This window comes from Malaclemys terrapin, chromosome 7 (genome assembly GCF_027887155.1).
Source record: "Malaclemys terrapin pileata isolate rMalTer1 chromosome 7, rMalTer1.hap1, whole genome shotgun sequence".
Lineage (NCBI taxonomy): Eukaryota > Metazoa > Chordata > Testudines > Emydidae > Malaclemys > Malaclemys terrapin.
In genome coordinates this window covers 113,845,863-113,873,791 of record NC_071511.1, presented here as the reverse complement: position 1 = coordinate 113,873,791, position 27,929 = coordinate 113,845,863, and the positions used below count along the sequence as shown (strand labels likewise).

Sequence of the window (27,929 nt, the reverse complement as noted above, 5' to 3'; positions counted from 1 at the left end):
CTCGATGACCTTTCAAGGTCCCTTCCAGTTGATAGGATATCTCCATTAATTTAAAAAATATATATTTATTTAAAAATTTAAGTTGTAGCTTGCTGCGTTCAGAAAGCATCGAGACACCACTGGGGGAAAAGTGCTGTCGGGACAGAGTGTGACAATTAGAACCTACCACATCTTTTCTCATTCACATCCTAATAATTTGATCTGTGTACTACAGGAAAGGAAGTTTGCTTTGAAAGGCTCGGGTGCTTCACAGACAATATACCATGGGCTGGAACTATAGAAAGACCAGTGGCAAAGTTACCGTGGACTCCAGAAAAGATAAACACTCGCTTCCTTCTTTACACAAAAAAGAATCCTAATAACTTTCAAGTAAGACCTCTTGCTGTTTAAATATTGCAAGTGACATGTACACACAGAGCACAGAAACATCACCTTTTAGTGCTCTTGGCATTCCCAAGGCCAGTCAGAGAAATGGCCAAGTCTCCAATGTAGTCAGGAGGCAGCATTTTCTAGCCCCTCTGAAATTTCCTGTCCACCCTACCACAAGTTTCACTAAGTCTCAAGGGACAGAATTCTTAGTGGTGGAGGCAACAGGTGATTCTTTGAATAGAATCAATAAAGACTTTTCCAACCCTATGCAAACGACAGACTGAAGGCTCCCTCCCCAGAAAGGAGCGCAAAAGTCACCCCTAGCCACACTTCGCATTTTTCCTGTGTCTATTGAGAAATGTTTGGAAAATCTGTAGCACTGGAAGTTGTTTGGTGAGAAATGGAAAGGACACGCTAACGGTGAAATCCTGGCTCCACTGAAATCAATGGCGAAACTCCTCAGCCCCTGTCCCGCAAACATACACGGACTTAATGTAACATATGTAAAGTTAAGTGCATGTGTAAATGCTTGCAGGATGTGGGCTTACATAACAACAGTGTTGTTTTCTATTCACATTGCTGTTTTGATAAGGTTTTTTATAGGAAATAGCTAAAACATTTACTATTTTAATATCTTCAACAGGAGATCACTGCAATAAATCCAGCAACGATTGGCTACTCAAATTTCGATCCAAGCAAAATAACACGTTTTATTACCCATGGATTTGTAGACCAAGGAGAAGAAAACTGGCTGTCGGACATGTGCAGGGTATGGCACTATCTCGATATTTTGTCATTCTCAAATCACTTAGTTCACATTTATGAAGGTATTCCTGTAAATTATTCATTTTCTCTATGTCTAACCAATGCATATCGTGCCATCTGGGCTGACAAGAAGAGGAAAGCTGTCCACATCTATCTTTACAAAATTAGGACATAAAATGTTGTTCATCTGAAATCTATTCAGTTCTAGCTCCACTTCCAGGAAAAATCTTAAACAAAATGGGCCGAATTCTACTCTGTGTTGAAGTCAAAGGGTTTGTACAGACATAAAAGATAACAGAGTTTGGTCCAATTAATGTTTTTTCTCTGGTATACAAAAAAAATGCAGTAAAATGCTGCTTAGAAATTAAGGAGATTCCAGGGTTTGTTAAATAGGGAGAGATCAAGCTTGTTGCTTCCCAGTTCTGCTGCTAACGAGCTGGATTAAGCTGCCAGGGTACAGGAAGGCTCTGAGGGTGGAAGGTCCACAGAGGAGAGGTGGGACGGCCCAGGACACTGAACTGGACCGTGATAGCTGGGGAGATGGCATGGCTCCTAACATTCCTGTTCCAACCATCTGCCCCTTTGATGCATTTTTACTCATCTTCAGAACCTTCTCCTCTTTTCACATTCATACAAAATGTTTTTCTGCAAGTGAGTATTTGCAATCAGAATGGGTGAGCTGGCAGGGCAAAGCTGTGCAGTTTAGTCCTTTGTCTCAAGTCAGTAGCAAACACAGGGCTTCGCTAACCTTCTCCCTGTGCCGAATCCTCCTCCTCTCTCCAGCTTTCATCCCCTCCTTCAAATTTCCCATTGCTTGGTTCTAAATTACCTCAATCTCCAGATCACCAAAGAGGCTAGCGGTCCATTGATCACTGTTTGACAACCACTGACGTACAGCCAGGTTCTGCCATCCTTATTCACAACAAGAAGTACTTTACTTGCTTTCATTGGCATTACTGCCACTTAATCCAGAACATAGAATAATATACAAACTATATCACAGCTGCTAAAACAGGGTGTCTTTAGCAAACCATTCCACAGGTCAGAGCAAGAAAAGCAAAACCTAATATTATGTGACAGATAGATGAGTGGATACTTTACTGTTTGGTTACTAAAACAAAACCATAAACTTGAAACCAAAGTAAACTGACAGCAGAAACTTATGTAGCCTCTTGAAAATATAAATTCATGAGTTTAACAAATACAGATCATATATATGTTTTTAATTATCCCACCTTTTAAAATTATTATGGAAAAATATACACTTCTAACTGAACTTATCATTTACAAGCTGTGTCTCCACATCATTTACGTAAAGAATCAAGATATGAACAGAGCCCTGGTGTAATATAGGGGCTGTACTTGAAAAAATGTACAGGGAATTCATATGACATTTATAAGTCTCTGACTGTGTTAAGTAATCAGCGATCTGAACCGGTGTTGATAATATTTGCTTCTGTTCTTTTTAAATCTATATTTGCACCAGAGGATGTTTCAAGTGGAAGACGTGAACTGTATCTGCATAGACTGGAGTAGTGGGTCAAGGTGCCAATATACCCAGGCATCAAACAATATCCGTGTCGTGGGTGCTGAAGTGGCTTATTTTATAAATGTGCTTATGGTAAGGGATCTTCTTCTCGTTCCACAATAGGATTATAGTCATAGAGCTTCTGAAATTTATTCTAATCTAAATAGACAATTACAATGAATTGTCATATAGCCACCAAAAGACTCCTCCCAGCAAAAGACGGTTCTCCTCCTGATAGATTTTAAAGTCCTATCAACTCCCCCATAATACACAGAGGTTGAATATTTTCATGCTGCGATTACTTTTATGTACTCTTGTGGATGTGAAGGGTTGGGTAGTTTTAAAGATAGAGAAGTAATAAACACGGCAAATTATCCTTTCTCAACCATGAAAGCTATAGGACCTTCTTAAGGGATACCCATACAAAAGCCTATAATAATTGGCCATTGGATAGCAACAGCCACCTCCCAGGAGGAGAGAGCAGGATCCTCTCCCCAACCCATGAAGAAGTGTCACCTAGGTATGGGTGTTTGGGGACAGGTGGGATCTTCCCAGATGCCCCAGGGCCAGGCCCGGCTCCAGGCACCAGCCCACCAAGCTTGTGCTTGGGACGGCACCTGGAGGGGGGTAGCGCGGTGCTCCGGCTCCGGCCGCTGGGGAGAGCGGGGCCGCGATTAGGCTCGCCGACCTCCCCGCGGTGCTCCGGCCGCCGGGGAGAGCGGAGCCGCAGCGGGCTGGCCACAGGGGAGAGCAGAGCCCCGGTTGGGGAGAGCGGCCCGTGGCCAGGCTCGGCGCCCTCCCCTGCCGCGCTGAGGGCGGGGGGGGCCACGGGGCCTGGGGCGGCAAAAAAGCCAGAGCCGGCCCTGCCCAGGGCAGGGAGATGGGGTGTGGGTCTGTAATCAAACTAAGGGCCAGATGTTTAGCTTGTGCAAATCACAGAGATCTACTGATCTCAATGTAACTCACCATTTTACACCAAATGAGGCTCTGGGGGGCATTTTCAAAGGCACAAAGGGCCATTAGGGGCCTAATTCCAGTTGAAAGTCAGTAGGAATTAGGCACCTAACTGCCATTTTTGCCTTTGAAAATCTCTCCCTCTGTCCCTAAATCTGATGACTTAAAAGTGCTTGCAACTAGGCCTGAGTGAAGCTATGAGGAGAGGGATGGTTCCTAATATTTTCTGAACTAGTTTGCCTCTGGCTAGTGTAAATACTAGGGGGCTGGCTCTCCATTGCACAGATGTAATTGACAACACAGGCTGCAAGGCAAATTACAAATCGGAATGGTGGTGTTTAGCACTCACATTGCACTGGTGCTCACTCCAACACAAGGTGCAAAGCAGTGGAGAATCAGGCCTTAGCAGAGTGTGGGTGTCCTACATAAGAGCAGCCATGAATTTTTTCCCCTTGACGTTCATGAGTTGGCTAAAACAATGTCCACAGGACGCCAAATACACTTCCTTTCACTGCGGGGCTGGTGGATCCATGATTATCCACTGCCAAAAATCTCACATGTAGGCAGAAGTTGCAGAGGTTAATAATGCCTTTAGGCTGTAGTAGCAGCCACTGAATGGCTCTGTTACTGCTCTACACCCTGGACTCTGTCCTCCTTCCAATTCCATGGACCTCTGCTCTGTGCAGCCCATTTCTGGCTTTAGTTGTGTAAGCCAGAGCTTCTCTCTAGGCCTCATATTAGTGAAAATATAGATTCCCTTTTGTTACAATTGATGTTTTCCTCAGGAACAATATGGATACTCTCCTTCCAAAGTCCACTTCATTGCCCATAGCCTTGGAGCACATGCTGCAGGGGAGACAGGGAGAAGGAGGCCAGGCCTTGGAAGAATAACTGGTAAGTTAATGAATTATAGCTCAGTCTATACCAATGAAGAATTTGAAGAGAGCATTGTTAGACCTTAACATTACCTCGCGATTTTTTACTAAAACAACTACAGTATCTGACTGAAGGAAAACCCTGCAGTGTAATGAACTGGTGTGGGTGTGTATGCATGCATGCACATGTGGGTGTGTTTGCCACTGCCCCCCACAGGATGGAATCAGAACTGCACAACTGTATCATAACCTCATATTGCTAACAGCCAAAATTGTGCCCTTCCTCAATAACAACACCCTCAGGAAGGTATTACCCAGGTGGGAATCTCCATAAGGATCTCTTCATGGTGTTCTTGCCCTAACTTTAATCTTTGGGGGAGGAGGTATATGCCCCCTGAAGAATGTCCCTGAGATCTTCTTACATCAGGGCTGAATCCCTGCATGAAGTGCAGTGGGCAGGAGATGGTTAGCTGCATGGTGTAGTGATCTGCACCAGCATCCCATCCCTAGGATATGTCTGGCCTCTGCTCTGTACAGCAGGTCCTCTTTGTCAGCTGTGCTCTAAGGATGGTCCCAGGGAGCATGGGCTATTCTGGCTCGGTACATAATGACTTAACACTGTGACATTCTGCGTGCCACTAAGGCTGCTCAGTGCAAATGCACAACACTCTAGGTTCATTTGACAGATTTTAATTTACCTGAACCAGTGTTAATGAGTCTGATTTTTCCCAAAGCATTCTCCCAAGCCTGTTATGACAATGGTGATTCCCACTTTCCTTCTCCTGGCAGATTTTCTCCTATCATTTCCTGCTCTCATTAAGCCAGTTTGTTGTGCAGGTGCAGCAGTATGTCCTGTATTTAAGATCACCCACTGTTTGGAGGCCCGGCAAAGCGTGCTGTAGGCAGCACAGTAGTGAGTGGAGTTAATTGTTTGGTGCCATGGTTAGGGTTACCATACGTCCTCTTTTTCCCGGACATGTCCGGCTTTTCGGCAGTCAAACCCCTGTCCGGGGGGAATTGCCAAAAAGCGGAACATGTCCGGGAAAATGGCGGCTCTGTTTAAGAGCCCGGCTGCCTGAACGCTACCGGCTTCGGGCAGCCCCGTGCCTGGAGACCCTGCGCCGCCGGATCCCGGGAGGGGAAGTGCCCGGCTGGGGGCGCAGGGTCTGGAGGCACGGGGCTGCCCGAAGCCGGTAGCTCTCGGGCAGCCCGGCTCTTAAATTGAGCCGCGGGGGCTGGAGCCTCCAGCCGCCGGGGCTGTGTGTAACTGACACAGTGTCAGTTACACAGAGCCAAAGAGGAGCAAAGCCTCCAGCCACCGGGGCTCTGTGTAACTGACACAGTGTCAGTTACACAGAGCCCCAGCCGCTGGAGGCTCTGTTTAAGAACCGGGCTGCCCGAGAGCTACCGGCTTCGGGCAGCCCCCTTGCCTCCGGACCCTGCGCCCCCAGCCGGGCACTTCCCCTCTCGGGCTCCGGCGGCGCAGGGTCCGGAGACACGGGGGCTGCCCAAAGCCGGTAGCGCTGGGGCAGCCCGGCTCTTAAACAGAGCCTAAGAGGAGCAGAGCCTCCAGCTGCGGGGGCTCTGCTCCTCTTCGGCTCTGTGTAACTTATACAGTGTAAGTTACGCAGAGCCGCTGGAGCCCCGGAGGGGAAGTGCCCGGCTGGGGGCGCAGGGTCCGGAGGCATAGGGGCAGCCCAAAGCCCGAGCGCTACCGGCTTCACGGTTTGATGGGCAGCCTCCAGACCCTGCGCCCCCGGCTGGGCGCTTCCCCTCCCGGGCACCAGCTGCGCTGGGGAAGCGCCGGCTGGGGGCGCAGGGTCTGGGGGCTGCCCGGGAAACCGTGATGCTGGTAGCACTGGGGCAGCCCTTTCCCCCTGGCTGGGAGTGGGAGGGAGGAGGGGGCGGAGTTAGGGTGGGGGAAGGGGCGGAGTTGGGGGCTAGGGGTGGGAAAATGGGTGGGGCCATGGCCCGTGGAGGGTCCTCTTTTTTTATTTATGAGATATGGTAACCCTAGCCATGGTTTTGCTGTCCAATATCTATTCCCAGAAAAGGATTAATTGAAATTGATGTAGCAAAGACAGAAGGTTGAACCTTCAAATGTAACCCCTTAATCTCCCTGCTTTGCTAGGTTTACCTCAAAGCCTTCACATCTGGGCAATGCATTTACACACATTAATTTTAATTTATGTTATTTTTCCTGCAGATTTTTTTTTTAGTTTAATTTCTTAGGTTTTTAAAAACAACAGGAAAACAAAAATGTGCAGTGAAACTGACCATAGCAACTGTTTTAGAGCTTGATCTTACAAGATGCTGAGCACTCTGGCCCCAATCCAGCCAACCATTTAAGCATGTGTTTAACTTAAAGGATGTGAGTGATCCTATTGGTCTCAGTGGAACTACTCCAATGCTTAAGGTTACGCACATGCTAAAGAGCTTTGCTGAAGCATGGACAGAGCGCTCAGCATCTTGCAGGATCAGGTTCTATGACCTATTAAGGTATTAGGGCAAATCCTAACCCCCTCTCCCTTAAGCTCCTTGGCTGCAGCAGGCTTGAACTGCAGTAGAAATGCCACTGTTCCGTTGTGCAGAGGAGAACAAACAGCATCACAGAATGTGCAAAAGGATACCACAGTCACCTGCATAACCCCGTGAAATGCTCCACAGTGGCTATCTCCGGGGGATTGTGCAAGGGGTTCATAAGTGGGCGGGGACAGTGACACCAGCGTGGCCATTGAGTCTGCCAACTGCACAGAGTCACTGGCTGCAAAACCTTCTTTGAATTAAAAGAGAGAGAGAGAGAGAGAGCACAACAGTCTGTGGCCACTACTACAGCTCATGGGCCAGAGTAACAGCTGCAGACAGAGTGTTCAGTGCCCTGGCTCTGGGTTGGATGGATGGGCGGAGGATTCCCTCCTTTCAGCAGTCACATAGGTGACTCACACAAAGCTCCTTTATTCCAGGGCTGTGGCGTTCATGTTTTATGAATACAGTCCAGACAAGCTGCAACTTGACTATGTTTAGTAGTTATTCATTATGCCAAGAGAGCTCCTGCATAGCAAACCGATCTATCACGTAATACACATTTACTTACCTATTTCTGAAAATACAGCTAATGTATCCCCCAGACTTCAGTGTCAGGCTGTTTTACAGACATATTCAGCACTCACCTGGACAAGTTCTTTGTTTGGATTCCTTGTTCAGCACACAGGCCAGACCAAGGGGGATGTGCATTAGGCAGAAAAACTGCCCCTCATACACAGAAGCCAATTTCAGATGTTATTAACTCAACTTTTTTCCATTTTAGCATCTTCCAAAGAGTCTGGGCCTGCCAACCCCTGGACTAGTAGTCTGCAAAATTCAATTTAAAAACAAAACTAAAGCTGCTGCCCAGGGAAAGCATCAGATACCAGCACAGGATAATAAGCGCTTTGTAATTTACAGGATTTTACAAGCACCTGAGACAGATGCAGTGAATGAGAAAGAAAATGAGTCTCAGTTTTATGCTAATATCAAAACTAGGTGTCTCAAGTTAGGCTATGTCAACACTTGCAATTGAAGGACAAAACTTCTGTCGTTGACAGCTACTTAAGCCCCCCATCCCCTGAAAGACAAAAGTTTTGCCGCGGCAAGTGCCTGTGTGATCAGGAGCACATTCCTGTCGACAACGGCAAAAGTGCCGACACACAGTGTTCACCCTGCCTGACTTTTAGCAACACGGCTGTCTCGCTAAAAGCTGTGTAATGTAGACATGGGCTTAGGCTCCATAATCTGTATCTAGGCACCTAAATAAGCATCGTGATTTTCAAGCATGCTGAGTACCCAACAGCTCCCACTGACTTCAAGCACTTCTGAGAAACAGGCCATTCAGGATATGGGTTTAGGAGCTTCACTTTTAGGCACTCTTTAAAAAAAAAATCTTAACCTAAAAGAACAATCTATGTTGCAGTTGTTGGAATTCAAGAATAAACATTTACAAGGCCAGATCCTCAGCTGGCATGAATCGGTATAATTCCATTGACTTCCATGGAACTACCAATCTACACCAGCTGGAGATCTGTCCCACGGTGTTTACCAGTGCCGTAACTAGGCATTTTAGCGCCCGGCCGAGCATGCATATTTGCACCCCTACCATTTTTTCACCCCGTTTTACCACCACCCCACAGCTTTGCTTCCTGGGCTGTTACCCTGCTCACTCTGCTATGGTTACGGCCTTGGCATGTACCACTGAGAGATCGATCATGTTAAATATTTGTTAGCGACTCCAATTCTGAAGTGAATAAAACTATGTAGCCTCCATAGACCCATCTTCAACTATATACAGTAGTATAGCTAGCTATATTTATGTGCACGCACATTTAATTGTGGATATATTTCTTTAAGGACTGGACCCTGCTCAGCCTTATTTTGAAGGTACTCCAATTGAAGTCAGACTGGATAAGACTGATGCAGCCTTTGTTGATGTTATTCATACTGATTCAGCTCCCACAATTCCATATTTGGGTAAGTTTCCAGCTGCATTGTATTATTATTATTATTGATTTGTCCTGTGGTAGCACCTAGGAGACCCAGTCACAGAATATGACCCCATTGCAGTAGGTGCTGTACAAATACAGGAAAAAACAACAAAAAATAAACACACAGAAACAAAAAAACCACCAGTTCTTGCCTCAAATAGCTTACAAACTATAGCCCTATAGCGTTATGTAGAGCTGCTACCAGGAAATACATGACAGTATTTAAATTAAAATTTGCTTACCCCTGTCACAAACATTGCAGGTTTTGGAATGAGCCAGGCTATCGGACATCTTGATTTTTATCCAAACGGAGGAATACAAATGCCAGGATGCAAGAAGAATCCTGTTTCACAGATTGTTGACATTGATGGAATCTGGGAAGGTAAATATGTTAAGCAGATGATGACTTCTGTTGAGGGTCAACATCAAAATGTATTGAGCTAACATAGCAGCAATCTTCTTATTTCTATTCTATTCTTCTATTTTTGATTATTTTCTTTACGAATGCCAACAATTACAGCCAAAAACAGTGAAACTGATAGTATGGTCCAAATGTACTCTGGGGGACACGTTCTGGTAGAGGGATCAAAGAATGAGTGGCATGAAGGTTTTGCTTTGGGAAAAACATGATGGGGTTGAGGATTGGCGTCTTTACCTCCAACCATCCAGAGTGTCTGCATTGTCAAGTAGTGGGTATCCGTACAAGGTTGGGGGTGAGGAACAATAACAACAGTTCCTGCTCCCCTTCCATGTGTGTTTGGGCTCCATGGGTCTGCAAAGACCCAGATCCCACCAGCCATGTTCCTTCAAGGACCTTGCCTGACCCACTCTTCAAACTATCCAGCTTTGGATCTAATGGAGCAAGCTTAACTGGAGTTTATTGTAAATAGTCCATCATGCTGCCAAATAACAGGAACAAACTTCAGTGTGATTGTTCCAGTGCCCCTTGTACTGTTTCCAGGTAACTCCACAATAGAAACAAATATTCATTAATTGGTCTATCTCATCCAAAACTGGGTTCCAGTTATCTACTCAGAGAAGCAAACCCTACTCAAACTGTGCCAGAAGTTTAGCTCTGGAACAACAACATTCAACTTTGTTTCTATTATGTAGTCACCTGGCAGCGGCACTGGGTGGGAGTGGGAACAATAACATTCATGTCTATTTCTGCTATGGGATCTCAGGCTTCAATTGTTTTGTGAGCTTTGGCAGCTAAATTCAAATGTGTTTCTATTCTGTAGTTACCTGTTAGCAATTTGGGTTGCACTGGAACAATGTAATTTTTATTTCTATTATTAGGCAGTTGGAAAGAGTTTGGCGTATGATAGATCATGCACATTCAGATTTGTTCCTTATTTTGTATATTTCAAATCCTGTTGTTATTGTTATTGTTAAGAATCCTGTAGATAGTGCCACAAATTTACATTGTACCCCACAGAACATAAATAAAGCACATACCCTGCCCCACAAAAAACTTGCAGTCTAAGATCCCAAAAAGTGCCAACGGATCTGCAAGCATGAACCTTTACACCTTTGGGAAATCACATTGCTAAATCAAAACATACAGTAAAGACAACACCCCAGCTATAGCAGACATTTATTTTTTCTCTCTCATAAAACCTGACAATTTTCCAGGGATTTCTTTCCTAGCCCTTTCCTACATTATTATGAGCACCTTAAAAATTATGATTCTATGAATCTCTTCTTTGCAATTACTAGCCTATTTCTGCAGTCTTTACTCACAAATTCTTGCCTGTGTAAGCACCGAAGATCAAGCTCTCTATTAATAATGATGCACAAAACTCCCTTGCACTTAATTACTTCTTTTTTTAACCTAAACCCAGAACATTTAAGGAATTTCAGTACAAAATAACATATTTAAAATAATAACACGCCCTTCCCCCCCATCTCAAATAATCAGGTGGTCAGATCCTCAGTCTGCATAAATCAACATTGCTCCAGGAAATTCAGTGTTAAGGAGGACATAATACTTAAAACAAAATGCAGTGTGTTCTTTTATATAATGATAAGGTGAGCTGTTTCCTACAGAGGCCCTTCATTCATATTGGCGAGCATTAATGCAATTAATCACACAATGGGGGGCTACTCATGTGAGTAAGTATTCACCAACATGATCAAGGATTGCACAATCGGACCCTATGTTTGTTACACATCTGCATTTTACACGTTCTGTACTGTGTGCATTTCACAAAGGGTAAATACAGTCACTGAAGAAATAGGTCTCAAACTGCAACTCAGGTGCTGCCCAGAATTGTGACAATGTAATGTGGGGATTTACAAATAATTCAAATGACATGATCAGTTCAATACCACGATTCCAATCTGAATAACAACCAATAACCTTGCAGTACGATATGTAATAAGAGCTTCTTTCCACAGGAACTCGTGACTTTATTGCTTGTAATCATTTGCGAAGCTACAAGTATTATTCTGACAGCATCATCTCTCCCGATGGCTTTCTAGGATACACCTGTGCTTCATATGACATTTTTCAGACAGTAAGTCATTCTCGCATCCCAGGGAACGAGTGTCTCTTGTCTGTGCATCTGCATGCTGTAGAACCAGAGTTTATTTGGCTCAGGCCACTTTGCACTGCATGAGTGCAGGCATAAGGGGAAGGAAGGGGTGTGCAGGGACATTGGGGGATGGGGATGAGGCACAGAAGGGGCATGGTGGAGCAGAGTTATGCCTGGCTCTACAGTGACCTGAGGTTCCTGAGAGACCTCATGCCAGTGGCATACGTTAGAGCTGCTCCTGCAACCTCTCACCCCGCTGTGTCAAAGAGGGGCTTAGGCAGGCTGAAGAATCTGCCCCAGTAATTATTTATTATGCACATCCAAGGAGCAGTGAGCACAGCCCCCATATTTTAGCATTTTGCCTTGCAAATAATTTTGAAATAAAATAATTTACCTTAAGGTTCAGTGCATGCTCAGTGACTCCCCGATGACCTGAAGGAATATATACAGACGGGATGTGGCCTAAAGCCACTGCCTTCTCCTTTGTCCATAGCTCCATCTATGACCCAGCTCTGTTAGCTAACACGGTAGCAGGCTCATCAACCTAGCTATGTGGCCCACCTACCACTAGAGGGGAACAGAGCTCCACGCGCAAGGGGTAAATAACAATAATACCTAGCACTTACATAAACCTTTGCATCGTCAAAGCACTTTACAGCCACTCATTAGATGAGCCAGGGAGAGTGTGATCCCCATCTGCAAACCCCATTCTAAAGCACTGAGTTTAAGAGAGGGAATTTAGAGAAATGGAGATGTCTCCTTCTAGCGAACAGCAAACTGTGATGAAGTACAGAGGAGATATCCATGCCTCCAAATCCATGAGGTGCCAGACACAGCCCTTCCTCCTCCTGCCCTTTCTAGGGCGGCTTATTTCAAGCTGAGTTAGAGTTAGCCCATAGACATGGCTTAGCAGCATTTTTCTGTGGCCAAATAATTTTTTCCTGTCTCCTTGGGATAGATCCTCATTAATTGGCACATGTATTTCGATTAGGAAAACTGCTTCCCATGCCCCAAAGGTGGATGCCCCGAAATGGGTCACTATGCGGATAAGTTTAAGGACAGAGTTACTTCTGGGATCCAGAAACTTTATCTGAACACTGGAGAGGCCAAGGATTTTGCTCGTAAGTTCCTACTTTTTTACTTGCTTTTACTTACATGTGAGCACCAACGTAATTTAAACTATTTCACTCTCGCTTTAAATTAGTTTTACTGGACGAAGGTCCTTACCATGGTGGAGGAGCAGAGCTCCATACCATCATGCCCTCTCCCCTCTCTGTCTTGACAACACCAGTCCCAGAAAGCCCCCAACATAACTCCATAGGTGTAGTTTAACTTCTATATTTTGGGGGACAGCTCCAGTCTGGCCAATGGAGCTATGCATGTGTGTGGGGGGGAGCAAATTCCGTGCCAGCCCAAGGCTTACAGTTTGGGGGTGAAATGCCCCCTCACCCCCCCCCAAACTATGCCCATGCATAACTCTTTCCCCTTATGCTGGGGGTAGGGACACAGCTGGAGTAGGGGGTAGCATAGCCAGCTTTCTCAGCTGTAAGTCAACGGAAAGTTCCCCTAGACAGAATACTCCTCTGGCCGTCGGATGCTTTAAGTCCTCTTTGCCCTGCTTATGGGCCAGAAAATCCAGTCCTCACTCTTCAGTGTTGTTCCTTACAACACCCCCAAGTTGTGAATAGATACTTTCCTGGTCAATATGACATGTGATATGTTCCTTCTATCACATTATGGATTATTTTTCACAAATAAACACAAAGTCCATGAATTTCCTCTGCCTTGGCTCTTTGTGTAGTCATTCACACTGTGCAAACTGGGAATAAAATGCTACTACCAGTGTGAGTGGAGAATTGTGATTTGCTAGGGTTTTACACTCATTTTGCATGGCTGTAAATGACTGCAGAGTGTGCAAAGCATGGAAAAGCAGGCTCCTAGTATTCTCCTATAAAAACATTCTATTCTATTGTATTCTCGTCATTCCAATCAGGCCAGGATTTAATATTGAGCTCAAAGTGAAGCAACGGTCATGTTTTTCCTCTGTTTTGTCTCGAAACATAAAGTACCGATAGAAAATGAAAAGTAGGCATGTTGTGTTTGTTTCTATGTGGGTACAATCTAATTCATTTTATTTCTGCTGTGTAGGTTGGAGGTATAAAGTATCTGTGGCAATTGCTGGAAAGAGTAAAGTGAGTGGGTATGTAAATATTGCCCTGTACGGAGCTGGAGGAAACACAAGGCAATATGAAATTGTTCAGTAAGTTCAGTATTATAATGATAAATGAGCTTCTCTATTAGAATATTTAATTCATCTATTTTTAATTAATGTTTCTTCTTAATCTATAGGCCAAATGCTGCTCTCACATACAGTGGTGTAAATCCATACTAACTGTATTTACTCTGGATTTATATCGGAAGAAGAGTTAGAATTTAGCCCTACTTCTCTGATAACTATAAGGATACAAGAACCTGGGGCTAGATCCTGATCTCACTTGCACCATGTAACTTAACTGAATTCTAAAATGATACTATGGATTTACACTAGTATAATTCTGATCCCTTATCTTTTCATGTTTGTAAAATGTTGTATCAGTTTATGGTGCTATCATAGGCAGTGCTACCAGCTCGGCCTATAATCAGGATTGCCTGACACTTTCTTTTACAAAACCCTATTTTTGTGTGCTCATTACTTTGCCAAACTTTAACCATTTCTGCTGTTAAAGTTTGGCAAAGTAACGAGCACACAAAAATAGGGTTTTTTGTGTGCTCAGGTGTCAGGTGTCTGCCTTGGACAGAAACACAGGCAGATATTAAATTTCAACTAGAATGGTTCAGGTGTTTCTGAAAAAGAGATTAGGGAAAAATACAGTGTATTGCCCATGTTAAAAATCCTTAGAACCATTTCGCTGAGAAGTTCTAAGGCCTTCATGCTTTAGAGCAGAAACTTTAACTTTACCAGTGGGGTCATCCTGGTGTCAGGAACGTGTCTTTTGCCATCTCCATGAAAATTCATCCACATTTCTGAAAAATCTCAGTTTGCACATGCTTAGTAAAGACCTGTTTGACGTTAAATTCTCCAAAGAATCCATCTGCACTGAGTATACTCCAGCCCCTCACAGCTGCTATCTGCGACCATATTGTGCATGCATCATCCCAACAAAGCTAGTGAGTATGCTCTATCCCATGGCTGCAGGGGCTGAACAAGACTTTCCCTGCAGATGTTGCTCTAGGCAGCCAGGGGCCACTGTGGTACCAGGCACAGGAACTGGGAGTAGGGACACTGTGTCTGTTGTACCCTCAATGCTCCCTCACGGCTGGCAGCAAGGAGGAGAAGGAAACAGCCTAATTGGAATGCAGAGATGTGAGGAGGTGCAAGAAACTGGGAAAGAACAGGGGAGAGGTGGGTGCTGGAGCCAAAGTGCAGGGGATGGATGGGGGTAAGGGGCAGGGAAGCAAAGAGGGAGGGAGCAGGAGCTAGGGGGGTGGAGGTTTGATGTGGCAGGGCAGGGACAGAGGAAGATGGATAGCACGTGATCAAGTGATTTAAAAGAGATAATATGCAACTGTAAAAAGAACAGGAGTACTTGTGGCACCTTAGCGACTAACAAATTTATTTGAGCATAAGCTTTCGTGGGCTACAGCCCACTTCATCGGATACATAGAATGGAACAGATAGTAAGGAGATATATATACACATACAGAGAACATGAAAAGGTGGGGGTTGCCCTACCAACACTAAGATGCTAATTAATTAAGATGAGCGATTATCAGCAGGAGAAAAAAAAACTTTTGTAGTGATAATCAAGATGGCCCATTTCAGACAGTTTGACAAGAAGGTGTGAGGATATTTAACATGGGGAAATAGATTCAATGTGTTTAATGGCTCAGCCATTCCCAGTCTCTCTTCAACCTTAAATTGATGGTATCTAGTTTGCATATTAATTCAAGTTCAGCAGTTTCTCGGAGTCTGTTTTTGAAGCTTTTCTGTTGCAAAATTGTCACCTTTAAATCCGTTACTGAGTGACCAGAGAGGTTGAAGTGTTCTCCTACTGATTTTTGAATGTTATGATTCCTGATGTCAGATTTCTGTCCATTTATTCTTTTGCGTAGAGACTGTCCGGTTTGGCCAATGTACATGGCAGAGGGGCATCAATTTAGGATTGAATCTATTTCCCCATGTTAAGTATCCTCACACTTTTTTGTCAAACTGTCTGAAATGGCCATCTTGATTACCATTACAAAAGTTTTTTTTCTCCTGCTGATAATCGCTCCTCTTAATTAATTAGCTTCTTAGAGTTGGTAGGGCAACCACCACCTTTTCATGCTCTCTGTATGTGTATATATATCTCCTTACTATCCTTTCCATTCTATGCATCCGAAGAAGTGGGCTGTAGCCCACGAAAGCTTATGCTCAAATAAATTTGTTAGTCTCTAAGGTGCCACAAGTACTCCTGTTCTTTTTGCGGATACAGACTAACACGGCTGCTACTCTGAAACCTGTCAATTTGCAACTGTGTAATCTGAGACTGTATCATAATACATACACCCAAAAAGGCCAAATTAAAGTTGCGTGAACAGCCTTAAATCTGGTATTTCCTAGTGCTTGACTTTGGAACATTAACAATGCTCTTAAACTTTTTGGGGGTGTAATTATATATAAACTTAAATGTATGCTGCCAAAGAGTTTAGCGTGAGCAAACTGGACTTTTTAAAAGAGCCTAAACTCCCTTTGAAGTTGAAGTTGTAGATGCCCAAATGCCCTTGAAATTCAGTGGGACTAAGGTGCTTTGCTCCCATAGGCTCTTTTGAAAATCTCAGCCGTGATGCACATTGAATAAAGCTATGCATTGCAAAGCATTGCAATTTTCTGCTGCAATGAGAGTTTATTTTGATTTCCTGAGTTAACAATCCTGTTTATTTTTTGTGCTAGCAATACAAATATGTTAGTGCTGGATTACTATTTAGCTGGCATCGTTAGTAATATATTATGCTGCCATGGAAATTTGGAAGGGTAGTAGATCTAATGGGAAGATATTTTAAGTGATTTTCATTATAAATTATGTTCAGCTAGATTTGATTTAGATTCTCAAGGGATGCTAACAGAAGGCACAGCTCTGACACAAAGTACTTACCAAGTAAATGCTGCTTGATGGGCAACCCACATAAATACTTTGCCAATTTGTGTCTCTCTTTGTATCTTTTCCCCATGCTAGGGTGACCAGACAGCAAATGTGAAAAATCGGGATGGGGGTGGGGGGTAATAGGAACCTATATAAGAAAAAGACCCAAAAATCGGGACTGTCCCTATAAAATCAGGACATCTGGTCACCCTACCCCACACCCACTCCCATGCGTTCTCTGTGCCTGGAACTGCCTTCCTAACCCCATTCGCCTTGTCATCTCCCTCTTCTCCTTTAAATCGCTTTTCAAAGCCCACTTCATTAATGAGTTCTTTGTGCAAGTAAATGGAGCTACTCTGGATTTATGCCACTGTAGATGAGAGCAGAATTTGGCCCCTTGTCTCTAATGGAAGAAAAGGCCTGGTGTGCTAAGAGCAGTCAGAGAAGAGCTGCACTGAAAAAACTACCCCAGGATTGACTTCTCCCCCTGACATTTTCCAGCCCGGCATGGAGTTTCTTAGCCTTCAAGAAGTCGATTTTTTTGTTTGATTCTTGCTAGAGCCTCCCCTTTCCCTCAGGCTCTCCTTGCATGACCAATCCAACCATGTCAGAGACTCGGTGAAAACATCGGTGTCTCCTGACTGAGTCTACACACCTACATTTTGTAGCACATATAGCACCAGGCCTGTGTTTTGCAACTGAACTGAAGATAAAACAGGTTTAACATATGTGCAAAACACGGCCAAGACCCAGCCAAGCCTCAGGGCACTGCGTTTTAACTGGATCCCCTGGAACACCATATTTTAATATAGGTGAGGTACTGAAGAACATGGGCATGCCAGGCAAACATCCCTTTGGTCAGCAGGTAATGCATTCTGATGAACATCGATTTCATATGAGGACAGGAAAATTTCATTTACAATTTTTTATATAACATGAACGTTTACATGATATTGAGGTAACTGAGACAATAGAATGAGTTACCTAGGGAGGTGGTGGAATGTCCTTCCTTAGAGGTTTTTAAGACCTGGCTTGACAAAGCCCTGGCTGGGATGATTTAGTTGGGGTTGGTCCTGCTTTCAGCAGGGGGTTGGACTAGATGACTTCCTGAGGTCTCTTCCAATCCTAATCCTCTATGATCCTTACTCTTTGACAAGCTGAAGGCCATGTTTATTATCAATATGCTATTATAGCTACTCAAACAGCTACACTGTATTGGTAATTAATATTAAACCTCACTGGACATTATATACTTTTGTTCTTGAAGGGGGACCATCAAACCAGGCGAAACATATGCCAACTTCATTGATGTTGAACTTAATGTTGGGACAATTACTAAAGTTAAATTTCTTTGGAACAACCATGTCCTAAACCCAACCCTACCCACACTGGGAGCAGCAGCAGTCACAGTACAAGCTGGAGAAGATGGAAATGTGTATGTATATTTATTATCAAAATCTCAAATTCTTTAGGAACTACAAGGACAGCATGACATATGAGGGTAATAGTGCTTGCACAAGAACAGCTATTTAGAGTATTAAAATAAAAAAAAGAGGAAAAGTTTAAATTTCCTTCCCCACAAGATACCGATGTAGCTTACTGGTACATTAAATATTTCTGTCAGATATCGTCAAGGAAAAATTATAAAAACGTCTGGATTTGGCTTCAACAAGAGCAAAGTTTTTGTATAAACCTCTGTGCTTTGGGTAGGAAAGATTAGCTTAACTGTGGCTTTGGTACTCAGCACAGCTCTTTCCAGACATCAGGCTATTGGGTACTGCAAGTTTTATACTAGAAATGGCCATCGGTGTTTAAAACTGACATCAGGGGGTCTGATCCACTGTCCATTGAAGTCAATAGGAGTCTTTCCACTGATTTTAATGGGTGTTGGATCAGGCTCTGGAAGAGTAAGAGATAATGGTCATATGTCTTCAGTTCCCACAGACAGAGCTAGTAGTTATAAATTGTGATTAAAAGGCCTGATCCAAAGCCCACTGAACTCCACTGAAAGACTCCCATTGACTTAATTGGATTTTGGATCAGGCCTTAAGACTGTAGACTGTAGAAGCAGTGTACTGAATGGCAGTTACTGATTGGAAGGTGCTCATTAAGTTAATTCTTTTAAAACAGCATGTTTCAATCAGTTACCCACCAATGGTGTTGTGTTACCTTTTCTGCCCTTCTGAATGGAGACACAATGAAGTGGGAGGTACATTCAATTGGTCATGGATATAATTAAAAAAAAATCACACAGCTAAAGTCCATTCACTTGAAATAGAGATGAGCTGGGGGAATCTCAAGCAAATCAAAATGTTCATAGCCCAGCGAACTACGGTACAGCAGAGCGTACAAGTCTACTTCTGGTTTTTGCATTCAACCGATCAACATGCTGAGGGATACTCTTCCCATAAACATCCCATCAGCTATTCTATTTATTCATGTCTTGGCAAACAACAAGCACTCATCATCTCTCTAATGCTGGTGGCATGCAAATTCAACAGGAAAGGTAGAAAACCAAAGGAATGAAGCCAAAAAAGAGAGGCCAACCAATTAGGATGATGAGAGTCCCTTGGTGGGTTAGCAGGAAATAATATTTCACATTTAGCACCCAAAGCATTTGCTTGTTCTTTTGGGCCAATGTAACAATATTCTATCATAACTCTGTCAAAAAACAAATTAGGGTGGCTTACTCTATTAAAAAAACACTGGTACAATTACAAAAAAATAAATAAATCTAGACACACTAAAAGCACTTTACATATTTTTTTCTCCTCAGGTTTAATTTCTGTGGCAGCGAAACTGTGCGAGAGAACGTTCTGCAAACTCTTACATCTTGCTAACAACATACAAAAATGTCAGCGCTCTCTGTTAATGTGAATAAAAGTTGATAATGCATAACTATCCCACTTGTTTTATCATCATTATTTGTATTGTGGTAGAACCCCAAAGGTGCTGGCCGCTATGCAAATATACAAGAAGACACACTCCCTGTGTGGAGGGACTTACAATGTTCAAAGATGCAAACATAGGGAACAAGGATATGAAACATAAGCATAGTGATCAGGGAGGTTGTCATCTGTTAAGGAGGTGAATTGTTTGTCTCAAATCAGAGGACATACTGACGTAAATCCTGATCTCAGTTACTCCCATGTGACCCCACTGAAGTCTCTAGAGCTGCACAGGTATAACTGAGTGCAGAGTTTAGCCCACCTAATATTTCCACAATCAGATAGAAGTCTCACATTGCCCAATGCCAAAAAACAGACAGAGTCTGAGCGTCCAGAGAGGTCACATGGAGGCAAGTGAGCACGGACTAGCTGTGGATGAAGACGCGAAGGAGAAAGGGTGTTTGTGAAAGCATAAGCCCAACTATAATCAGCAGTAGCCAGACACAGCCTGGTTGCATGGACACTGTACCCTGCAACATGATGTCAGGGCTCATTGCATCTTGCAACCTCTTGACATTGCAGCACCTGCTCCTTTTTATCACAGTTGGGCTGTCCTACAGAATCTAGCTCACAAATTTCAGTGACTCCTCCTAGGGCACCTTCTACAGGGATATTAACTTCCTAACATTGAGAGAGATTTTCGCCTTTGTTTTTCATTCCTCATAGCTTGGTATAAGGAGATACTTGCCCACACTCTTGTTTTGACAGTCATGATATTCTCAGCATTATCCTCTGCCATAGCCACTCCAGCAGACCATATAATTTTAACAAATACCTAACAGAATCAGGACATTAAAATTGACAATGGTATAATAAAAAAATCCTCTTTAATAATGAACTGGAACAGCTTCCACCTTGTTTTAGCAGAATAAAAATGAACACTTTACAAAGCTGTTACATAAAATGCATTGTTAAATGAACAACAAATTACTTTCCCTTTTGCTAGCTTTTAATGCTAATGGCGCTATTTATTCCTGACCTTTTGAAATATTAGATTTTTTAAATGACAACATAAAAAGAATTCTTGTTTGAAAACGCAAGTGACTTTAAACCACATGTTATTACTTCTAAGTATAGCATGTGCATGCATCATTCATTTCAATGTCCCATTTATAGCTAATTGGTATATATTTCAGTTGACATATATTGTTCTCTTGCAAACGTGTCAAATTCCTTAACGATGTCAGTGACAAAAGCATAGTGCTTGGGATATATAAATTACGCTCTTTACCATATAATCACTCTTATCTATTAGAAATGCTCTTTGTGACAAATCATGTTCAAAATACATACCGGATTGATTTTTTTTTTTACGTTAGTATCTCACCATTCGCAGCAAATCTTTGATTGAATCTTTAAATGCAGAAATGTTTTGGTTTTACCTGCATCATTTCAGAGATGTATTTTACTGCATTTTAAAAACTGACTTTGTTCATCAAAGGAAGAGAAATACAACTCAGATCTCAAAATGTCTCTTTTATTATCAACATTAGAAAACAAATGTGGGAGAACTTTGTTGTGGAATGAGTTATTTGATGACCAATACCTTACACTGTAGTTTAGTTTTTATAATCCCTGCTAGAAATTACTATTATTTTGTTGGTGTGCAGTGTTACTATTAGAATTTCAAATGTTAGAGACAAAATGGCTTAGGTACTTTCATTACATTTTAGATTGTCCTTGTCCTGGGCTGTGCATTCTCTCTCTCATATGCAATAGTACTATATTTTCAGCTGTCAGGTTTTTTTGTATCTTGGACTTGAGTAAGCCTGGTGGTATATACCAGATGCTGTAAACTAAGCAACGTATCTTCTTGTCTGTAATACTAATGAGGGGCTAGTCCTTTGGGAAGCAGTAGCAGTGTTAAGGCAAAATTTTAGTGCAATGGTTTCCTGGCATTCATTAACCCCGTCCTTTCCTTTCCTTTATGCTGTAATTGGCTCCCTTTTAGAAGGGAGCAGAGGAAAGAATAACCTCTAAATCAATCCATGCAGGTTTTCAAACCGTCTCCATCACCATGGGAATATGAACGCAGAGGCCGCGATTCAGCAAAACACCTACGCATGTGCTTAATTTCCATTGAAGTTAATTAAACGTAAGCACCTGCTTAAAGTTAAACACGTGTAAGTGATTCGCGAAGTAGGGGCTTTGTAATTAGAAAACGGTGGATCACATCCTGCGCGATTCCATTCCTACACATGGGACAGGAACAGAGAGGGGAGGAGAAAAGGCAATTTTAAGTGCTGACATTTTTGCTAACGCCCTGTGAGGTTAATAGAGGAACAGGGATGATGATGCAGAAACATGTGTCTCCTGTCATGTCACCCCACAAAGCCTGAATCCCATGGTACACCTGTGCAAAGGCCTCTGCAGGCGCCAAGGATCAGGGAATGACCCCAGTAGGGAGAATGAAGGGGGAATCATTCCCTGAGCCATGTGGAGCCCAGTCCCCTCCACTGACAGAAGCACAAGGTAGCCGTATTGACACAGAATTAAAAAGCAAGGCTCTTCTAATACATGTAAAACAATTGGCATTTGGGGCCAGCTTCCTTGCTGGCATAAGTTGTCTCAAATCTCTGTTGGCCCCCTGGTTATGCAAACAGTGAATTCCACCTGTGGTTTTCTTGCAAACAATCTTTTTGGTTTTCAGTAACCAGTAAGGGGCCATTTTTAAACCAGAAATATGATATATATGTTATTTGGGGAAACCTCTGATATCCTCCTCTTCACATGCTACAGGCAGTCACTCATATAAGTCACTTAACTTGCCAAACCACTTTTTCAAGAATCAAAGAGGCTTCTTCCACAGATTGCAAATGTACTTTCATCATATATTCTAATTCATCGGAAAACAGCTAAGCGACATTGAAGATCTTATTTGACTAATTATTCTTGATGTACAGTGATACTCAGTGTTGTCTATAGAACATGTCTCTTCTGATTTGCTTCATAAATCAATGCGCTAATCAAGTCCCACCTTTCTAGAACTATTTCTTGAGTGCATCTTAATTTGGCAGTGATTAATTTACTTCTTGAACCTTTTAAAGGTTTTTTTTAATCACTTTGTTATACTAGATCTTTCTTTAGCCAACCAAAATATTGATAAACATTTGTCCCTGCTATTGCTAGTATTTTATATATTATACTTCTTTCCAAGTCTTACTGGATACCCCCTAAAATGTAATTAATAGCGCTTGCATAAACTTTACTCAACATGTATTTTATTATGAAATTGAATTTAAAACCAATCTAGTTTTAGAAACCAAAAATGCACAAGTCATTTGCTATTTGGCTATTGCTTAGCACTTAAATTAGAAAGCCACACCTTAGAAATTTGCATTTAAACTGTAGGTAAAGCAGGTCTTGAAAATAAAGCTGGTCAAAAATTTTCCATCAACATTTTCTTTAACTGAAAATAGCTTTTTTTTGCGGGGGGGAATGGGTATTTTCTAAAAAAAAGTCCATTTTTATCAAGAATTTAAGGTTTTCATTGAAAACCCCCAAATTGATTTTTTTCAGTTTGTGGGGTTTTGTTTTTTGATAAAAAACTCTCCAAAATCTGAAGGAAATGTTATTTTCTGACCAGCTTCATGTGAAAAATCCTAACTACGGCCTAAATACAAGTTAGTCCCGTCTCATCCCTATACATAAAAACCAACCAGAAAAAACTAAAATATATTGGAAATTATTATATATGTGTAACCCTTCTGCCCGTCTGAGTTGGCAGCAACAAGGGCCAGGTTCAGAATCAAGGGATTCCATTTCAATAACACAATGCAAAACCGGCTTGAGCCCCCACCCAGTGACTGGGACAATTACATACCACCCCCCGGGCGTCTCTAAGAGGCAATACTTCCCCTCTCGCAAGCACGGAGTCTGAGTGTAGCAAAATCCTTTTAATAAAGGAGGGAAACAATGCGGCATTATGTTGGGGAAACACCACAAACAGGATTCATAACACAAACCATGAGCAAAAGACCCACCCCCAAGTAAGTTTGGCAGTGTCCTTTTCCCCTCAGGGTCTTAAGTCCAGCAACCCAAAAAATCATCCAAAAGTCCAACAATCCAAAAGTCCCTGGTCAGTGCAGCCCCAGAGTTCAAAAGTTTATCTGCAGAGTTTTACCTCCCAGCCTGTGCGTAAATGGGGGAGAGGGGTCCAGTGGTGTTAAGGGGCACCTTACGTGGTCCCAGGCCGACTGTCCCACCTCTCCGTGGGGTTCTGCTGCAGTCTTTACCGCGAGCCACTCTGCCAGCTGCTCTGTTCCACTCCACTCCACCAGCTGTCCCGTGAGCCGCTCCAGCTGTCCCGCGAACATGCTCTGCTCCGCCAGCCACTCAGCAATATATCTTCAGGGGCCCCCCCAAGCAATCAGTGATTTCAGCTCTTAGTAATTTTAGCTCTTTAGTGATTTCAGCTTGTAGTAGGAGAGCCCCATTGCTGGTGCACCATTGGCCCAAATTGAATTCAGCTCAGCAGCCTGTAACTAGAATCCTAATGGAATCAAAATTAGCTCTGATTTTCCACAGTGGAGAGAGAAGGCAGTGCAATTAGTGTTTCAGGCCCTCAAAAGGGGCCCATACCATTAAGTACACATACCTGTCTCTAGCATCTCTCTCAATTCACTGGGTTTTGGAACCCATGTCCCTTGTCTAGTGAGTGCTACTTAGTTGATGGCGAGTCCCTCTGTCATAAAACAGTTCCACTGCCCTTGATTCACATAATCAGGGTAACAACACTTTATTCTTCCTGCCCCAATAACAGAGAAACTGGGGATCCCACAGCAGCCAAAATGACCATTTGGGCTGCTGTGGGCTCATGCTAGGCGGGGTGGGTGTGCCTATGCAAACAAGATCAGCTCCTTCTTTTCCGCAACTCACCACAATTCACCACCAGATGTCAGGGTAGAGCTCATCCTGACTCTGCTTACATCTGTATCTATGCAATAATACAGTATAAATGAGTGGATATTGCAGAGACAAGCTTATTTAAAATCTGTATCCCAAACAGTCATACAAGTCTCTACTCTGTTAGGAGCTGTGCAGTTATTGCTATGTATATATAGTATTGCAAGATCCTTTTACCTTTAATTCTGTTGATGAAGGGAATAACTATTGACATCAAACCAGTTAAGGAACTGAAGAAAAAGGAAGGAGCCAATCCTGCAAATAAACCACATTGTTTCATGATCTAATGATCTCACACAGACAGTCTTGAATTAAAATTACACATGAGTTTATTAAGAACAAAGCCCAGAATGTTCAGCAGTTACTACAGATTTGGGGTGGCTCATTTTGAGGTCAATATTTGAGAGGCTTTAAAAGTTGGGGAGGGGTTGACTTTCAGAAAGTACTGATTACCCCTACTTTAAAGGTCACACAGGTTGGATACCCAAAAATCACCAGTAACTTCTGACAATCTTGGCTCAAATAGATAACATTCTTACAACATAATTATAGCTAAAATTTACCAATATTTGCCACTTACATAGTCTCTTTCAATCACAGGTCTAAAAGTGTTCCAGACATGTATGTATTAATATCATCATTTTACATCTGAGGCAGATGAAACACACAAAAATCCAATACACTTGTCCAAAATGACCCAACAAAGGAGTGGCAGAGTTGAGAATAGGACCTGTGTCTCTTTATTCACAGTTTCTTTATTTAAAAGCTGTATTTACTAAAACACAGCATGTAATGCTATGAAGAGAATCCCAAGATGGCTGACACTTGATGATGGATCACTTGATGATTACCTGTTCTGTTCATTCCCTCTGGGGCACATGGCACTGGCCACTGTCAGAAGACAGGATACTGGGCTAGATGGACCTTTGGTCTGACCCAGTATGACCATTCTTATGTCAGAAGTTTTTGGACTTATGAGCTTTCTCTTGATACCTTTACACCACTGGTCCCATGCTGGCCATCACTCGATGCCTTGGGAAGGGGGCATTGGAGAAGGCAGAGAGGTGCTTGGCTGGTCTGTAGCCCTTCACCATCCTTCCCTTACCTGTCTCCCACACACCTCCTGGTTAATTTGGACAGTGATCTCATGTGATCTCATGTGAAAACTTTGTATCCCTGTGAGGACACACTCAATTTTAAAGGACAAGAGATGAAGAAGTATCCATTCCCATTGCCAACTCATCCTGCCCCAGTTGGTCAAGCCAACAGTGCCTCTCTCACCTTTGTTTTTCAATTAAAAATAAAAGTTGAAAGGTCAAGCAAGAATCATCCTCACAGTGCCTCCCACTGAACTGGAATAATGAGCCTGATCCAACATATACTGATAACAATGGGGGTCCTTCCATTGACAATACTGGGCCTTGGATCGAGGTGGCATGAAAGCACATCTCACTATACTTGCCACATATGATGGAACAATGGAGGCAAAAGAGCAGGTCTTCTTCTACTTCCCTGTAGGGTTAGCATCTTTACTCAAGGAAGCATTAGGAGGAGAAAGACCACTTACTATACTGAAGAATAATTCTCTTTTTGACCCACTGAGGAAGAGGTGCCTAATAAAAATATATGATCACGGACAATCTGAACTCTGTGTGAAGATAACTGTCTGATCAGATAATGGAATTGTTTTCAGTGGTAAGAATGAATCCATTACTAATGCAAATAACGCTAATAATTATAATTTGCAATACAGTAAAAGTCACCTAGTCTACCTCCCCCTCTGACAGGAGACTATAATAAATTATAGGCTGAGAAAAAAATCAAAGGGATAAAGGTTAAAAGATTAAAAAAAAGAATTGAAACTTAAATGCTTAACAAGGAAATCAAAGACCTGAAAGCAGAAATTGGAGCTATTAAATTATGCCGTTGTAAAGAATTAGATATTATAGAATTGATTAGCAAATCTAAATCCAAACCTTTCCCGTATAACCCCATTGAGTCACAGATTTTGACACGTTTGACAGAACAAATTGTCAAGATTCAATACATAATGTGCAAGCTAATTATCTGTAATACAGATATGCCTCCCTTACCAAATGGGGATACCAAAGCCTCGCAAAGGGCAATGGAATCGAATAAAGCTGGGGAATTTTACCCGTTGCTTTTGCCCCTTCTTTGATCATGTTTCTACAACAGCTCATTTGGCCAACATGGTTCTGAACAGGAAATATACCAACAGATATTTGCAGCACATGCATTGTTATGGTCTAATCTTCTTGGTCTTTCCCAGGCCCTTTATGCATGTCAGGATTTTAAAGGTCTTTTGAAATTCTGATATTACTACTATCATCTTCTCTGGCCATGTAAGAGCTCTTGCATACAGGACCATCGATAGGACCAGTGGGGCAAAAATGATTTCTAGGGATCAGTGCAAAGCATATGGGCAGGGCTGGCTCCAGGCACCAGCTTACCAAGCAGGTGCTTGGGGCGGCCACTTTGGAGAGGGGCGGCACGTCCAGCTGTTCGGCGGCAATTCGGCGGACGGTCCCTCACTCCTGCTCGGAGCAAAGGACCTCCCGCCGAATTGCCGCCGCAGATCGCAATCGCGGCTTTTTTTTTTTAGCTGTTTGGGGCAGCCAAAACCCTGGAGCTGGCCCTGCATGTGGGACAGGTATGAGGATCCAGCCCACTGATTACACTAGGGAAACTCACCAAAAATGTGTCACTGTTGCTAACAATGGTTCCACTCCACCCGGGTGTTGGCAACGCTGGAAACACTAGTGTAGATAGGCCACCAGCTTTTGATACCATTTTAAAGAATATGCTGATTAGAGCTTAAGCAGAAAAATAGTGACCCTTTGAGGCCTGGAGTTGGGGAGAAATGGGGATGCTTAGAGTTTTTGACAAGAAAGCATATGATTCCCCCCCACACCCATCAACTCTGAATACAATAAGGGTTAAATGATTGGCTCTAACCCAATCTGATGGTGTATTTCCCCCCCCCCTTCTTTTTCTAAGGTTGTGTTTCCCAAAAGGGTAAAGCAGCAGGAAGAATGTGCCACGGTGGGGAGGAGTGTGGAAGGTATATAAATGAAGATATGTGGGGTTGGTTAAAGGATGTGATTGCTTTCATTTTCCTGAAGCGGGACTCGGCTTCCAAAAGTTTGGGATATGCTGTTTCAAACTACATTTTAAATCTTGTTTGTGTAGCCAAGTGTACCCTGCCCTTTCCAGTGGGTCACTCTGGAAGTTACTGATTCCTTTCGCTCTTTGGCATTTTTCTTTCCAGTGCTTTTCACTTCAGCCCAAAAATTCAATACCCTTATTTCAGTAAAACCGAAGAACTGAATTATATTCAAGTGCTGCCAGCAATTATGCTAGAGAGTATTAGGGGAAATGCTTTAGCAA

The 27,929-nt window shown here is 42.9% G+C and overlaps 1 protein-coding gene across 1 annotated transcript; it reads left to right on the top strand.

Moving 5' to 3' along the window:
* Positions 1-195: 195 nt before the first annotated feature.
* LOC128841000 (inactive pancreatic lipase-related protein 1-like) lies at positions 196-19,569 on the top strand (the record flags this gene model as incomplete). Its single annotated transcript, XM_054035624.1, has 11 exons — positions 196-369; positions 1,013-1,138; positions 2,621-2,755; positions 4,402-4,510; positions 8,875-8,994; positions 9,271-9,390; positions 11,409-11,527; positions 12,537-12,666; positions 13,694-13,805; positions 17,936-18,103; positions 19,445-19,569. Coding segments are annotated over 11 exons (1,377 nt in total), but the record flags the coding sequence as incomplete, so codon positions are not given.
* Between the last annotated feature and the right edge of the window lie 8,360 nt (positions 19,570-27,929).